At 32.5% G+C, this 18183-nt stretch overlaps 3 protein-coding genes across 3 annotated transcripts; 2 read left to right on the top strand and 1 right to left on the bottom strand.

The window, feature by feature from the left end:
- Window positions 1-1805: 1805 nt before the first annotated feature.
- On the top strand, window positions 1806-1970 carry LOTGIDRAFT_60517 (hypothetical protein; the record flags this gene model as incomplete). Its single annotated transcript, XM_009048618.1, has 1 exon — window positions 1806-1970. A coding segment is annotated over one exon (165 nt), but the record flags the coding sequence as incomplete, so codon positions are not given.
- A 3414-nt stretch (window positions 1971-5384) lies between these two features.
- LOTGIDRAFT_172042 (hypothetical protein) lies at window positions 5385-6167 on the bottom strand (the record flags this gene model as incomplete). Its single annotated transcript, XM_009048619.1, has 2 exons — window positions 5385-5998; window positions 6059-6167. 2 exons carry the CDS (start codon window positions 6165-6167, stop codon window positions 5385-5387), a joined length of 723 nt encoding a protein of 240 aa, XP_009046867.1.
- Window positions 6168-11275: 5108 nt separating this feature from the next.
- LOTGIDRAFT_207647 (hypothetical protein) lies at window positions 11276-16371 on the top strand (the record flags this gene model as incomplete). Its single annotated transcript, XM_009048620.1, has 8 exons — window positions 11276-11333; window positions 12050-12141; window positions 13639-13797; window positions 14010-14156; window positions 14313-14572; window positions 14990-15146; window positions 15573-15704; window positions 16160-16371. The coding sequence occupies exons 2-8, from the start codon at window positions 12087-12089 to the stop codon at window positions 16369-16371; spliced, it is 1122 nt and encodes a 373-aa protein (XP_009046868.1). The 5' UTR covers window positions 11276-11333; window positions 12050-12086.
- Window positions 16372-18183: the final 1812 nt, after the last annotated feature.

Raw genomic sequence — 18183 nt, forward strand, 5'->3', positions numbered from 1 at the left:
TTAGAACTAGGAAAAGGATTCTATGGAAAAGTTTATAAAGGTACAGTTATTAGTTTGTGAAACAGTGAATTAGATATACATTTTTATTCGCATTTCTGGTTTATTCTAGTACAAAAAAACTTTTTTTGCAATATTTTTCAATTTTTTCAAGAATTTAATTCTAAGCTTATTTTTTTAATTTTCTTCTAGGAAAACTAAGAAATGTCGTTGATGTTGCAATAAAAGTTTTAAACTCAGCACAGATGACAAATGTAGATTTTTTGAAAGAAGCTCAAATAATGCACAAACTTAGTCATAGACGTTTGGTGGGATTAATCCATGTTTGTACAGATACATTACCTATCTTAATTATAACAGAGTTTATGGCCAAAGGGTCTTTATTAAAATATCTACGCAGTGATGATGGAAAAAATCTTGAGTTTCTAAAACTTGTTGAAATGGCAGCACAGGTTAGTAATCCATTTGTTTTCTATCACTGTCTTGTTCACCAAAATATATTATGGGTATTTTTGGGGTAAGGGTGTGTGAGAGCGAGGGTGGGAGTGTGTGAAGATTAGTACTAGCTTTTCTCATATGAAAATTTTTAATTTGACATCTGAAAAGTATTCAAAATCAACCATATTTACAGATTATAAATAGCAAGCTTAATGAAAATTTGCTCAATAGACTGTCAAAATTTCACTATTCAGGATTCAATTTTAGATATTTTGTTTTCACTTTGGTTGTGTGGAATACAAGCTACTTTCTTTCTAATAATCTTAAACTATTTTTACGTATAGTTAAATAAATCATATACCAATAAATATTCGTTTTTGCATGTCTTTTTTTATTTACAGTTCTTATGCAAAGTCATTCTGATTTTCATTTTCACTTCTATAATTGAAGCGTAGGAGCGTCGTTATTTTTTCCTTATTATTCAAAAAAGAGCTTTCTTTTTTCCAAATATAGATAACTGATGGTATGGCTTATTTAGAAAAAGAACATTTAATTCATCGTGATTTGCGGGCTGATAATATTTTAGTTGATGAAAACTGTACTGTTAAAGTAGCCGATTTTGGCCTGGCAAGAGAATTATTGAACAACGAAGATTATGATGCTGCTGAAAGTAAGTTTTTTTGTTATTGTTTATTGCTCTGAAATGAACATAAAAAAATTCTCCATGAAGTTAAGCTATCACACTTTTACCAAAAGGTCTACAGCAATAAATCTTGCATGAATATTGTCTAAAATTTTATCTCTTCACATGTATAGGTAACATAAACATCTTTAAATTTGGTCCTAATTTATCTACAGTTAATTTGACAATGTGCGTGGTTAGTAAAAGTCTAGAAAATCCTATTATCAGGACTTAGATTCATGGTAGATTGTCTTGTCAGAGTGGAGTGGTCAATAACATTGTTATGTATGTAACAATAAGTTCCATGCATGTATCTGTGGGTTATATTATGAATTGTAATCGATTTTATAGACAGAAAAATAAATATTGTTTAAATCATCTGTGAATATTTATGCTCTGTTTTTGACATTACAGATACAAAATTCCCTATCAAGTGGACAGCTCCAGAGGCGGCTAATTATAGAACGTTCAGTATTAAATCTGATGTGTGGTCATTTGGTGTATTATTATATGAGCTAATTACTTATGGAAGAGTTCCTTATGTTGGTGAGCTTTTTGTTTTTATATGTGGACAATCCTAAATTACTCTAAGAAATCATTTATATACAAAATGCATTAAAGATTACATTACATAATTATGATCTATATCAAATTAATGGATTATATATTAATTCTAGGTAAATCTGGCAAGGCAACTATTGATATGATATCAAAGGGAGGAAGAATGACACAACCTGAGGAGTGTCCAAAAAGCTATTATGATATCATGTTACAATGTTGGAAGCAGAGACCTGAAGAACGACCAACATTTGAATCTTTACACAATACATTTGAAGATTATACGGTGAATACAAGCGAAAGTAGATGCTACCTGATTTTGTTATAAAAAGTGTGTCACGTGGGCTTATAATACGAATTATTGGGTGAATTGAATTGATCAAACTACCATATTAATTGGGGGATTAATTAATCAGGCAATGAGAATGTAATGAGATTAACGCATGTAATCAAAATACGAGTAATAGATATTATATAAAAATAGTTATTTTGTTGATATATGGTGAAGAATCATAGGACATTGAATTTTTATTTTTTTTATTTTATTTGTTTAGTTATTCAATTACTCTAAGGCAATATGCCTACAGTATTAAAGTACAATGATTTTTGATATATACGATGCCAAACAAAGTTATGTTAATTAAATAAAGTAAGTAAATATAGTAATATACATAGCGTTGATTAAATAATAAGAAATACATACGAGATAAATAAATAAGGGTAAATATCAATAAATATATATATATACAGAACCAATAAATCATCAGAAACGTCTAAGGCTTTAGGATTTCCGTCCTTATTTCCATTGCCTTACATATAAATATGGACAGAGAACGAACTATATTTGGGTCTTGGCTCATAAACATTCTGACAACGTTTTCCTCTGAAGGGTATTTAGTTAGCCATGTTGGCAAGAAATTTGTTCTGAGATCTTCGAGTATAGGACAGAATGCTATAAAGTGTAGCTCGTCGCCTAATTGCTTTATATTGCAAATTGAGCATATTCGCTCCTCCCTTGTAATATTATGGCGGCCTTGTTCAATCTCTAAAATAATGATGAGTTGAACATCTAAGGTTAGCAAGACAAAAACGGAGTTTATGTGATAATGGACTAGATAAATAAGATTCAGCATATATACTAGATTTGATCTTGTGGTAGAATTCACAGCGAGGGGATTTAGATATAAAAGCCTGTCAGATTTGAAAGTTTATATGCCTTGTCTAAAGCAAGCAAGAAACTGCGTAACGTCCCCTACACCCTGGTGCATCCACACATGACCAAAACCAGAACTTAATAACAACATACGTGCAGATGAGCACCAATTAAACCTACCATGTAAATCGTGTTCGTATAACATCAGGTAACACAATTTTGGTAATCGGTTGTCACTCATACTTTGGATTGTAAGAAAATATTTAACCGGTTTAATAACACAGTTGACGTAGAGCTCTAGTCTGCCACAATGGCGTTTGTAGTTTTCACACCTGTACACAGAATCCATTTGCAGAATTTGTTTTGTACATTTTCTATATCCGTCTTGAGTTCGGTTCCCCAAATTTCTGCTCCATAGTATAATATTGGACTGACCATAGAATCGAACAGTTTAAATGCAATATTAACATTACGCTGTCCAAGTTTAGACATGCATAGCTTTATACAGTTAAGTGCCTTGGTTGCTTGCAGAGAAAGGGTTTTACAACAAAGATTCCACTTAAGTCTATTTGAAAATATAATACCTAGATATTTGTAATGATTGACAACATCAATCTGGTTACCCTGATAGTGCCATTTTTCTTTTTTTGACAAAACACCCCCGTTCTACAACTTGAGTCCTAACAAGATTAACTCTCATGTTCCATTTTGAACAATATGTATTGAGGACATCAAGCCTATTCTGGAGTTCACCTACAGTATCTGCAACCAAGGAGATATCATCGGCGAAAAGCAAGAGAAAAACATCTTCGATACATTGATTAATAAATAAACCTGATCTACATTCAGATCTCAACATGAGAGCAAGCTCATTTATGTAAATTCCAAATAACCACGGGCTAAGGATACACCCTTGCTTTACCCCAGAGACACATTCAAATTCTGTAGAATAAGTACCATTAGCTCTAACTTTTGAAGTGGTGCGATTGTACATATCGTATAGCAAATTATACATTCGGCCGTGCATGCCCTTTTTGATGAGTAAACAAAATAATTTTGTTCTTTGGATTAAATCAAATGCAGTACTAAAATCGACAAAACAACAATATAAGACCCCGTTTTTAGATTTAGATAAGTATTTCTTGACAATAGAATTAAGAACAAATATATTATCAACAGTGGAGTAGCCACGTCTGAAGCCTGCTTGTTCTTCAACAAGTAGTTGATGTTCCTCGGACCATTCGACAAGTCTTTTGTTGAGAATAGAACACAATAATTTTGATACAACATCAATTAAGGAGATTCCACGATAATTTGCAGGTGTACGTGTCACGGTCACCCTTTTTATGTACTGTGTGGATGATTACAAGTTACAAGTTGATTATCAAACCACCGTGGCTGTTTACGATAGTCTGGTTGCATACAACTCCTCATTTTCGACTTATCACCGGTAGACAAAAGAGCTTCATTTAGAAGTTTGATCGAGGATTCCATGTCTTCGTCGAGTTTCTGGAGCACGTTGTCTAGTTTATACGTGAATTCGGCACTATTAATGTTTAATATAAATTGGTCAGCAAAACTCGGTTTCCATTTATACTTGACAATTTGTGGCGATGTAATTTTTGTAAATGGTTTGACGTTCTTACACAGTATAAGTTCACATAATACTGGAAAATGTTTTGATATATCTGTGTCAAGGACGGAATACACATTAGATATATTCTATATTAGAGAAACGATTTGGACTCACGATAATATAATCGATTGTACCCGCACCACTTGTGGATACATATGTGAAATTGCCTTGGGAATCGGGATTTTTTCGACCATTCAGAATTATGAAGTTATTTTCGCAACACAAATCCAACAGGTGCTTTCCGAAATTATTCGTTAGCATGTCACAGTTTTGTCGTGTTGGTAACATATCTGTCGGAGAATGGTTTATTTGCATGATGTCATAGCAAGCCTCCAAACTTGGTATATGGGTGCCAGTGCCGCATTCAATGAAGTCTACCTCCATTGCAGTTCTGGCATTCATGTCTCCCATTAAGATAGTATCTATATCAGTATAGATTTGTTTAATAGAGAATAATGCTGATTCTATCGAGGAAATATTGCAGTTTATATCTTTGTTATCATAAAAGATTGAGTTGACGGGTGGGACTTAAACACAACCTAAAATAGTATTTTTCTAGGCAGGCCAAGTTTTTTGGTGTTGATGTGTAGCCATACCATTTCTTCCAGAGTGTCAGGTACTAGAATTCGTTTTGTGTAGGTGGATAGAGCCGCCTTAACAAGCACAAGTACACCCCCAGAAGATTTATTTGAGTCGCAAGTTCTCATACTATCAAATGTGTGGTATCCCGGGAAAGTATATGAAAATTCATCACGAGTTTTTTGAAAAGTTTCCACAAAACCAACTATATCATATTGTTTGACTAGAGTGTATAAATTATCGTATTTAGAAAGTTTATATGAGAGGCCTTCAATGTTCCAAGTAACAATATTAAGAGATCGTTTATTATATTCGGGTGTCGTTTTTCTGTTATTTGGCTGCTATTGATTGAGTGGAACTAATTGTTTCTTTTCAAGGTCAAAAGTAAATACATTTCTGTTAATAATCAGTTTATCAGATTTGAGCGTCACGGCGTTATCACTGTTCTGCTTGGCCTCTTTGAGATGTGGTATTAACCCTTTACGAATTGATCTCACTCTTTGAGTGAAATCTTCAGAAACACTGACATTTGATTCTTTGAGCAGTTGTCTGGCTTTAGACAGGATTATGTCTCTCATTTTTAGTCTATGAAACGAAACTTTGATAGGACGTGATCGACTGGAGTTTTGACGCATTTTTCGGACACGGTGAATACGATCAATGGAAACTAAACTGTCACCCTCTGCCCCCTCCATCTTTAATTTCTCTGATAAAAACTTTCTTATCGAAATTTCACAATCACCCCAGGTTTCTCTTTTCCCTTCTTTACTTTCGTCAAAACCATAAAATATCAAATATTTCTGTCTCAATTGATTATCATTTACGTCAACTTTGCTTATGACTGTGTCGGTGTCCGATTTAACTTGATTTACTTCATTCCTCAATGACATGAGTTCGTCTTTGATATTAAGTTCCCTCACTTCCCCTCTGAGGCTAGCTATCTCGTCCTTCAAATCTAGAACAATTTGAGTGAGGTCTTTAAGGCTATCTTCACTATTGCTTAAAACTAACTCACCGGTCTTGGTTGAGATTTGGCTTTGTCTAGTAGCTGGACCTGGATTTGATTCAATGTCGCCGGCCATTAACATCAGCAGATTGACGAGAAAAACAAGAGAGAGTGTCATGTTCGTAAAATGAAGCACATTATTCCTCAGATTTCTTGTAGTAATTCTGTGTATATAAAGTCCAATGTTGGCTCTCCATGCCGCTAAATCGTAGCTCATTTTCCTCGAGATTAACTTGAAAATTGATACGGTTCGTTGAATCTTGATCGATAAATGCGACCGTTCACCTCTGACATTGAATAATATGGTAGGTCCCGTGAAAATTTGGTTAGGAAAAAAACAAAAAATCGGTAGAATTCGGACATACTGTGAGAGCGATGGACAACAAGCAAAAGCAATAGAAACCCGACAACTTCGGTAGATTATACATGTATGAGGAGGGGATGATTAAAATAAGTCTTCCTGACATCTTCCTAAATGGTCATTAGCTCCTTAGATATTAAATGCAATATTTGTCTCTAAATGAGGGATATCTATTGTGAAAGAGGTATTTCACAGGCAGAAATCTCAATGTAACCTACTAAAAACTAATGAAGCTCTTATAAATATTTTATATGAAATTTGTTTTATTTATGTACAGAATATTTATATTTTGCTATATCTTAATAAGGTAATTTCTAAGCCTACCGTACTAATTTTGTACTAAATTTTTATTCCAAATATTTATTGATCTGTGTGCATGTGACTGAATATGATGCTTTACTGCAGCAATAGTTAAATAACTACATAATTATATAGTAGGCCTAAATAAGAAAGAGTTATGAAATCTTATTATTTTTTTTTAAAAAAAGAGTCTCAAGCATCATGATTCCATATACAATGTAACGTAGCCTAATAATTTAATTGCCAACTAATTTTGTCTTTGATCTGACAACAACAATGAGTGTCTACATTTTCTTTAATCAAAAATCATATGAACATTTTAATTCGTTAAAAATTGAGGTTTGTCTGTAATTGTTATAATTCGCGAGTAATGATGTCATTATATGAGTATTACAATTTATCTTCAAAAACAATTGAAATATCATAACATATTATAACAGTACTTCCATTAATCGAAGTAGTTTTTTTATGTTGTCACTTTTCTCTATGTGGAATTAAACAAATTGTTGGTTGTTTGAATATTGAAATGATGAAGCTTTAATCTTTCAAAGGCATGACGGCGTGAGAACCACATTGAAACGTTGAAGTAATAAATATTCTACAAGTGTCTTATTTATTAGATATAGCTTTAGTTTTCAACTAATTTTCTTTAAACTTGCTATGTATTTATTTAATCTATCAGAAAGTTCGTGTTGAAATTTGTGTAGTTACCACCAATTAGAATATCAATCAAAATTTGGTTATTCTTTGATGAAGTAGGTACATCTTAGCATGGCCCACTATCTAAATTGTAGACAAACAGTGTGCCAGCTTAGTGTTCCTAAACACGGTATGGGCACTTGAAATTGGCTGGTGAAGCTATATTAAATAGCTATTTGTGTATCCCTTTCTAATATATCATAGTACATACATGTATATTTCTGTTATAAAATTATTTCTTGTTCGTGTTTGTTTTATTGACATAATGGACATGTGTATTAAGAAAAAAGAGAGAAACAACTAACTTAGGTTCCCAATTAAAGATCTTTTCTACCAGCTGGTCCTTGGCCAACCTCTTGGCATTGATCTTTCCAGAATTATCCGTGACCATTTGTTACTGGAATTATAAGTGAAGATGACTTAATCAAGGTCATCGGACTTTCACACGAAGATTGAGATTGTAGCCCGGTGGGTTCATTTTGCCGCATTGCCCAACTTGTCGCATCGTGCCCAACTGCAAAAAAACGACTTGTAAAACGAAACTAAAGGTTTCTGATAAAATCCGAAATGGCCATTTGTTTCATATGAAACGAAATATTTTAATCTATTAATCTATTAATCAATTTTCTTTTTATTTATAATTTGGACCTGTTGGGAAAATCGAAAGTAGTTTTATGGTCAAATCTGGAAGAAAAGAAATACCAAGTAAGCTACAAAAGATCAGAACCGTAATACACAATGAATAAAATTAGTTATAACTTGCAAGAGTAATGTCCCTCTACTGCGTGCCTATAACGTTGAAATAAATCTTTCTAGTTGAATGTGGTCTATATATTTGTTATTGGGTGAAATTTGAAACGATTTTCGTACCTTTTGTTATTTGCGGTCTGCGGATGTGAGATATCGGTTTACATGAATATTATATTATGTACAAGTTTAAACAATTTTGGATATCAAATGACTTTATTCGAAAGACAATGAACAAGGAAGTAAATTTTACCATGAATATTTATACACCAATAATCCGTGTTGGCCCTGTTTACATTAGTACAGGTACAACTAGTTACATGAAGTAGGGTTTTCCAATAATAAATATAGATCATCGAAAGTCTTTATTGAAATTGGCTGGTAATTTAACTTATACTTGTAGTAATAAAATGTGGTGAGTCTTAATCAAAAAGTTTTAGAGATTTTATATGAAGAGTCTGTTTTGAATTTGAGAGAGAATGTGGTTGAATGACATAAAATTGGGTTGTCTTTATACTGTTTACTTGTGATTGTATGAAAGCTTCTAGTATACATATATATAATATAAATTCTATAGTCAGTTTACTAGCAGCGGAAAAGTTTGAATACTAAGTCACAGTGCAATACTAGAGTGATGCCACAACATGTACATTAGTCAGTCTGATGTCCACAATTTTTAACTATTATTTTTATCTCTTAGAGACAGCTAACCCTTTTTTAAAATCTTTCTTTTCCTTTGCCAGTAATGTATTTGAGATTGGAAGCTATAGACTATTTTACAGTATTTTTCCTAACTTATTTTCATTACAAGAAATGTTCAATTTTAATAGCTTTCTTCTTAGTCACTTGAGTATTCGAGTAATTTAAAATGTTCTTCCTTGTCAATCCCCTCGATATCTTTATTTAGATATCTTAAATCATTGCACTGTCATATCTGCATGAATAGCAAACCCTTTTTATGACAATAATAATATGCATGTATAAACACCAATAGAACTCAATTGGACAATTTAGGCCTATTCAACATACTAATAGGAAGTAAAATGAAAACTACTATATCTACAGGTATATATAATGTCACATAGGCAAAAGCTATCAAGGTAAATAATATTGCATTTCTTATTGATATTTTGTTCAAATATAGCTAGTAATCTTTTCTTCAGATATTTGCAAGCCATTTTCAGTTTATGGAGAATATAGGCTTATAAATTACATGGTCCTATATGTAGTAAGGATTCCCATTAAGACAGGTAATATTGGTGAGAATTTATAGATTAGGTAATTACATGTACATGGATATATTTATATTATCATTGATAACAGGTGTGGATAAAATATGTTAGATGATTAAATACTATTGGGTTAACATGTAAAAGAATGTCAATAATTGGCAATGGGTTGTGCTTCTACTAAAGAAGTTGAGAAAGAGAAAACACCTTCACCTGGTAAGATAACATGCTTTCATTTCGGTACATTTTCATTTTACGCCCACATGAAATGAGGGGCGTATATTTTCGTCACCCATGTCCGTTGGTCCGTTCGTCCACAATTGCTCGTAAACACTCAAGAAGGCACAATTCTTGACTGAAACTTGGTGTGAGTATTTGTTATCAACCATGGATGAACCCGATCGAAAATCAGAAAAATCGAAAAATATTTAGTTTGAGTTATTGCCTTTGTTCCTAAAAACTCGTTCAAGTTTTAGCCTGTAAACACTTTAGAAGGCCAAATTCTTGGCAGATTTTGACAAAACTTGGTAATATTATACAGTATCGCCCCAAAAGTTCAAAAGAAGTATAGGACTGAAGGTTGAATATTTCATACTGGTAATTGCTACTGTACTGCCAAATATTTTTTATCTAAACTCAAAGCTGCCAGTGGGCGTATTTTACCTTGTCTGGCTAGCTATCTTCAATTTTTGGTTAGAAAGATTAGGCGTGAATACCTTTATCCACTTTTTTATGAAAATATCACAGTACAATTTTCTGACAGACATCGTTTAATATATTGACATTTAATTCCAATTATTATTATTTAATACTTTCCATGAAATATATTTCACAAAAGTCTTCAAATGTTTTTTTTTTATTGTAATTATAGGCTTTAAAAGGTACAAAGCTCTTTATGATTATCAGAAAATATCTGATGATGATTTACCGTTTAAGAAGGGTGATCTTATGATGGTACATGAGGACCAGTAAGTAATATTGTTCTACTTGTTTAGAGTTGAAAAAGGATAGTTCTCTCTTGCTTGCCTTTTGTTTTCTGCCTCTATTCCAGCCTCTGATGGATATTTTGACAGTTGTCAACTGGTGTAGAGTTGGAAAAAGAGCCTCTGTTAAATGGGAATTTTCCACACCTCCGAAGATGCGTTTTTTTAAAACAAAACATTAAAATACCTCTACGACCATGAATGTAAATTAGTTGGGCATCACCGTAACTTTCGTTTTGTTACTAGGCCTATGAACTTTTGGCTGCGCACTCAGTTATAAATGACCGATGCGAGATCAGTTTCTAAAAAAAACTTTGATGGAGCCGGAGACGTGACATAAATGGTGTAGTGCGAAAATGATGGTATCATTCATTGTTAAGAATATATCTGGGTTTTGCGGATCTGAGAAATTTAAAAATGTTTAAAATGCGGAATGATCCCATTTAACAGGGCCTTTTTTTTTGTCTCTACACCAGCCGACATCCTGTCCAAATAGCTATAAGAGGCTGGAATAGAGACAGATGTTTCGATCTAACCTTTTGCTTAGGTTTAATTTGTTTTTTCTGGAACGTAAAAAATAAATAACATTTCACTTCCAGACTTCCGATATTAGGATGCCTCTGTAACATCTGCATTTGAGAATGATTGCAATGCTATGGCAGTAATGACTGTCTAAACTTCCAAAAGAAATATTTTCATTTAATGGCGGAACATCTGATTTTTGTTTTGAAAAGCGATATGGATAGTTGAAATTGAGCCTTTTAAATAAGCAAAAGTAAAACCAAATAATTTCATGTGTACAATTTTCCGTTATTTAAACAAAATGGTGGTGCAAGATTGATAAGGATCTTTCATTTTGATAGATTAAAAGAAGAATGGTGGTTAGCTACTCATATAAGAAGTAAAAAGCAAGGTTATATACCAAGTAATTATGTTAGAGATGACGAGTCACCAGAAAGTCAAAAGTGAGATTTTAATTTACATTTTACCCAGTAGTATTGGTATATTACAGTACAATCTGGATCTAAACATGATAATGAACGACATAACATTATATTTTCTTCATATTTTGTGTTTGTCTTTGACAACACTATAGTGGCTGCTCTACCGGTGTTAATGCGTGATATACCCGAACGGCTGTGATACTGCTGTTACTAAGTGAGGTCACATAACCTTAACATCATTTACATGTAATTTAAGTAATTTTTCTAAGAGTTCAGAGTATATGACATTTAATGTAATTTTTACACTCAGAGTTCAAAGAGTTATATCTAATCCTAGAAAGAAATCTACATAATAACAAGGAATCAGCTCAATTTATAAGGAGCTAAACTGAAGGTCAAGAGTTCAATTCCTGCATAGGTCGATATGATACCTCGGATTTTTCAACCCGGTTTTCCCCTGTCAGTGATGCAGAGTGGCTCCGTGTGCTACAGGCTGGGTGCATTAAAGATCTGTCGACAGTTGGAAATCGAAGAAGACCAGGCTAATACTGCTGTCCTGGCAAAATTTCCCTCATTGTAGGCTACCCTACATGGTGTTGCCCGTCCTATTAGCCCACATGGTGCAGAAGAGTAGGACGTAAAACTCCATTCATTTCATTTCAATTAATAAGGAGGGTAACTATCATTAGATTGAAGTGGGGAGAGGAATTAATATATATCTTTGCTTTACATTATAGTTGGTGGTTTGAGTATGATAGAAATGAATCTAATAAGATGTTGCTATTAGCTGGTAATCCTCAGGGTACATTTCTTGTGAGAGAAGCATCAGGTAAAGATCTTAGTACCCCAGATAAACGTTACAATGTGTTGATTTTTCGCACAGAAGAAATTTTGTGCTTTATCTAGTATAAGATGTTCTAAGCACAACATGTTTCATTATGTTTTGTAGATAAGAGATCACTAGTGTTATTTGTCAGATCTGAGGATGTTGTTACATCAGCTGTTTTGTTTGTTTTTGTAGATTAAGAGATCACTTGTGTTATCTATCAGAGCTGAGGATATTGTAACATTAGATGTTTCGTTATGTTTTGTAGATTAAGAGATCACTTGTGTTATCTGTTAGAGCTGAAGATATAGTAACATTAAATGTTTCGTTATGTTTTTGTAGATAAGAGATTACTTGTGTTATTTGTCAGATCTGAGGATGTTGTAACATTAGATGTTTCGTTTGTTTTTGTAGATAAGAGATCACTTGTGTTATCTGTCAGAGCTGAAGATATTGTAACATTAGATGTTTCGTTATGTTTTGCAGATAAGAGATCACTTGCGTTATCTGTCAGAGCTGAAGATATTGTAACATTAGATGTTTCGTTATGTTTTGTAGATTAAGAGATCACTTGTGTTATCTGTTAGAGCTGAAGATATTGTAACATTAAATGTTTCGTTTGTTTTTGTAGATAAGAGATTACTTGTGTTATCTATCAGAGCTGAAGATATTGTAACATTAGATGTTTCGTTATGTTTTGTAGATTAAGAGATCACTTGTGTTATCTGTTAGAGCTGAAGATATTGTAACATTAAATGTTTCGTTTGTTTTTGTAGATAAGAGATCACTTGTGTTATCTGTAAGAGCTGAAGATATTGTAACATTAAATGTTTCGTTTGTCTTTGTAGATTAAGAGATCACTCGTGTTATCTGTTAGAGCTGAAGATATTGTAACATTAAATGTTTCGTTTGTCTTTGTAGATAAGAGATCACTCGTGTTATCTGTTAGAGCTGAAGATATTGTAACATTAAATGTTTCGTTATGTTTTTGTAGATAAGAGATTACTTGTGTTATTTGTCAGATCTGAGGATGTTGTTACATTAGCTGTTTTGTTTGTTTTGTAGATAAGAGATCACTTGTGTTATCTGTTAGAGCTGAAGATATTGTAACATTAGATGTTTCGTTATGTTTTGCAGATAAGAGATCACTTGCGTTATCTGTAAGAGCTGAAGATATTGTAACATTGGATGTTTCGTTATGTTTTGTAGATAAGAGATCACTTGTGTTATCTGTTAGAGCTGAAGATATTGTAACATTAGATGTTTCGTTATGTTTTGTAGATAAGAGATCACTTGTGTTATCTGTTAGAGCTGAAGATATTGTAACATTAGATGTTTCGTTATGTTTTTGTAGATAAGAGATCACTTGTGTTATCTGTTAGAGCTGAAGATATTGTAACATTAGATGTTTCGTTATGTTTTTGTAGATAAGAGATCACTTGTGTTATCTGTTAGAGCTGAAGATATTATAACATTAGATGTTTCGTTATGTTTTTGTAGATAAGAGATCACTTGTGTTATCTGTAAGAGATGAAGATATTGTAACATTAGCTGTATCTGTTAGGCATTATAAAATCAGAAAAAAGGATAATGGTGAATTCTATATTAGTTCCCGTTTCAGTTTTAAAAAATTGGAAGAACTCATTGATTTTTATAAGGGTAGGTCACTTTTGCAAACCCATTGTTATTAGAGTGGGCGTGCACAAACATAATGGTGAAGCTTCATCAGTTTGAAATTTCTACAAAACAGGCTGTTGAAGCTTTCCTTGTAACATTTTCCTCTAAGCACATTGACTCTCTATTGAAAACGAAAACAGCTATTGTATGTAGAGACTTGAATATTTGTATGACCATTTTTGTAATGTTTTTAGGAAATAGTGAGGGATTATGTTCAAGATTGACAAAACCATGTCCTAAACTCAGACCTGTTGTTCCTTTTCGGGAATTGGAAATCAATCGTGATGTCATTAAATTTGGTGTAGAACTAGGAAAAGGATTCTTTGGAAAAGTTTATAAAGGTACAGTTATTAGTTTGTGAAACAGAGAATTAGAATACATTTTTATTCGCATTTCTGGTTTACTCAAGTACAAATAACATGCAATTTTTTTTTCTAATATTTTTGAAATGACAGAACGAATTAAATTTTCAGTTTATTTTTTTAATTTTCTTCTAGGAAAACTAAGAAATGTCGTTGATGTTGCAATAAAAGTTTTAAACTCAGCACAGATGACAAATGTAGATTTTTTGAAAGAAGCTCAAATAATGCACAAACTTAGTCATAGACGTTTGGTAGGATTAATCCATGTTTGTACAGATACATTACCTATCTTAATTATAACAGAGTTCATGGCCAATGGGTCTTTATTAAAATATCTACGCAGTGATGATGGAAAAAATCTTGAGTTTCTAAAACTTGTTGAAATGGCAGCACAGGTTAGTAATCCATTTGTTTTCTATCACTGTCTTGTTCACCAAAATATATTTTGGGTATTTTTGGGGTAAGGGTGGGTGTGTGTGTGTGAAGATTAGCACCTAGCTTCTCTCATATGAAAATTTGTATTTGTGCTTGATTTGTTTTTTTGATGCTTGACTTTTTTTATTTGACATCTCAAAAATATTCAAAATTAACCATAAAAGTTGTTAATAGCTTTGGTTGTGTGGAATACAAGCTAGTTTCTTGCTAATAAACTATTTTTACAAATATCATATACCAATGCTTATTCGTTTTTGCATGTATTTTTGATTTTTTTTTATTTTCATTTTCACTTCTATAATTGAAGCGTAGGATTCATGTGTCATAATTTTTGTTCCTTATTATTCAATAAAGTGGTTTCTTTTTCACAAATATAGATAACTGATGGTATGGCTTATTTAGAAAAAGAACATTTAATTCATCGTGATTTGCGGGCTGATAATATTTTAGTTGATGAAAACTGTACTGTTAAAGTAGCCGATTTTGGCCTGGCAAGAGAATTATTGAACAACGAAGATTATGATGCTGCTGAAAGTAAGTTTTTTTGTTATTGTTTATTGCTCTGAAATGAACATAAAAAAATTCTCCATGAAGTTAAGCTATCACACTTTTACCAAAAGGTCTACAGCAATAAATCTTGCATGAATATTGTCTAAAATTTTATCTCTTCACGTGTATAGGTAACATAAACATCTTTAAATTTGGTCCTAATTTATCTACAGTTAATTTGACAATGTGCGTGGTTAGTAAAAGTCTAGAAAATCCTATTATCAGGACTTAGATTCATGGTAGATTGTCTTGTCAGAGTGGAGTGGTCAATAACATTGTTATGTATGTAACAATAAGTTCCATGCATGTATCTGTGGGTTATATTAGGAATTGTAATCGATTTTATAGACAGAAAAATAAATATTGTTTAAATCATCTGTGAATATTTAAGCTCTGTTTTTGATATTACAGATACAAAATTCCCTATCAAGTGGACAGCTCCAGAGGCGGCTAATTATAGAAAGTTCAGTATTAAATCTGATGTGTGGTCATTTGGTGTATTATTATATGAGCTAATTACTTATGGAAGAGTTCCTTATGTTGGTGAGCTTTTTGTTTTTATTTTGTAAATATTTATTCAGCATAAACAATTCAATTCACTTCTTCAATTCAATTCAATTCAATTCAATCAACTCAACTCAACTCAACTCAACTCAACTCAACAAATTACAAGATTACATGAACTATTGGCCTCCATTTGCCAGGCCTATCATAGCCTGCATTCTTAGGGGATATGAATTCAGCAAATTGCAGTTTGACCTGGTCGAGATAGATTTCCGGACGATCGAACTTTGCCCACGAACACGCTCAAACAAATGTATGACGATGTTGATGTTTTGAATTTTAAAGATTAATAATGATTTCCAATTTGTTACTTCAGTTATTTCCCTTGATTGAGTTAATTTATGTCTTCAGTGAAATTTTCTGTTGTTTCCAACTAATTTTGGGCGTAATTATTATGATCTTTATCAAATTAATGGATTATATATTATTTCTAGGTAAATCTGGCAAGGCAACTATTGATATGATATCAAACGGAGGAAGAATGACACAACCTGAGGAGTGTCCAAATAGCTATTATGATATTATGTTACAATGTTGGAAGCAGAGACCTGAAGAACGACCAACATTTGAATCTTTACACAATACATTTGAAGATTATATTGTGAATACAGAAAATGAATATGTAGGAGGGGATGATACAGAATAAGTCGTCCTGACATCTTCCCAACTTTAATTCATGGTCATTAGCTCCATAGATATTACTCTTTGGCTACATTGAGCTTTGAAGGGAATATCTTCTCTCATTAATTTATAAATATTCAAAATAAATTTTTCAACTGTAGACCATTTATCTTTAAATATAGGATTCAGTAATTTTAAACGCCCACATGAAAATGTGGACATTAATTTTATTGCCGTCCTCTCACCCGTCCACATTTCTTGTAGCCATGAGGCTACAGTTTGTATCCAATCTTAATGAAATTTGATATTTATGTATATATTGATAAGATCTCAGCCCCACTAAAGATTTTAGTGTCATTTCTGATAGCTAGTACTGGGCGTATGTTAACTTGCCTGACAAGCTATTTTACTTTTAAAATAGGCACACTTCCCTCCCAGAAAATTCACATGAATATGACCTATTTTTCGGACCGAAAATTCCCCTCTGTAACATTGGTTAATAGTTTCATCAACCCAAAGGCAATCTAAGACTCCTAGTAGACCTAGTATTTTGTAATGATCTCAATTTAACCTGCTAAAAATTAATACAATTTACAATTTATCTTCAAAAACAATTAACAGTACTTCCATTAATCGAAGTAGTTTTTTATGTTGTCACTTTTCTCTATGTGGAATTAAACAAATTGTTGGTTGTTTGAATATTGAAATGATGAAGCTTTAATCTTTCAAAGGCATGACGGCGTGAGAACCACATTGAAACGTTGAAGTAATAAATATTCTACAAGTGTCTTATTTATTAGATATAGCTTTAGTTTTCAACCAATTTTCTTTAAACTGTCTATGTATTTATTTAATCTATCAGAAAGTTCGTGTTGAAATTTGTGTAGTTAGTACCAATTAGAATATCAATCAAAATTTGGTTATTTTTCTATGAAGTAGGTACATCTTGACATGGCCCACTCTCTAAATTGTAGACAAACAGGGTGCCAGCTTAGTCTTAAACAAGGGATGGGTACTTGAAATTGGTTGGTGAAGCTATATTTAATTGTGTATCCCTTTGTAATATATCATATATACATGTAAATATAAAATTATTTCTTGTTCGTGTTTGTTTTATTGACATAATGGACATGTGTATTAAGAAAAAAGAAAGAAACAACTATAGGACCTATATACAAGGATAGGTTCACAATCTGAAGGATCTTTTCTACCAGCTAGTCCTTGGCCAACCTCTTAGCATTGATTTTTCCCGGATTATCCCTACCCATTTACAGAGTCGACTGAAATTATAAGTGAAGATGACTTAATCAAGGTCAGAGGACTTTCACACGATGATTGAGATTGTAGCCAACAACCGCGATTTGTTTGTTGTAACCATGCAAATGATGTTATGTTAAGAAGCAAAGCTCTAACCAACTGCTCCATAGAACAACGTAATGCAATGAAGAGTAATGCAAGAGCCATGCAGATGTTAAATTCAAAACCCAAATAAAATTCTATTCCATTGATAGTGTTCTGAATAGTCAGTCGCTATTTACTTTGTTTTAGTTTTCATAGAATTCAGCTTTAATATATTTACGTCATTGTATGTCTATATTAGGTAATATAATTTTCATTGGTCCACGTGACCTTTTGTTGCTCCTCGTGTTAAATCGCCATATTCATTCAGAAGAGTCGCCTTCAACTTTCGCAGACATATTGATAATAATTTAAGGTCTAGAGACAAAACCCTTCAGGTACCTATTATATTTTGTTTATAAATGTATTAAGCATATTATTATAGCCTAGTGTACATGTGTCAATGCATTGTCTATGAGTATTTCCTGTTTAAAGTGTC

This window comes from Lottia gigantea, assembly GCF_000327385.1.
Source record: "Lottia gigantea unplaced genomic scaffold LOTGIsca_125, whole genome shotgun sequence".
Classification (NCBI taxonomy): domain Eukaryota; kingdom Metazoa; phylum Mollusca; class Gastropoda; family Lottiidae; genus Lottia; species Lottia gigantea.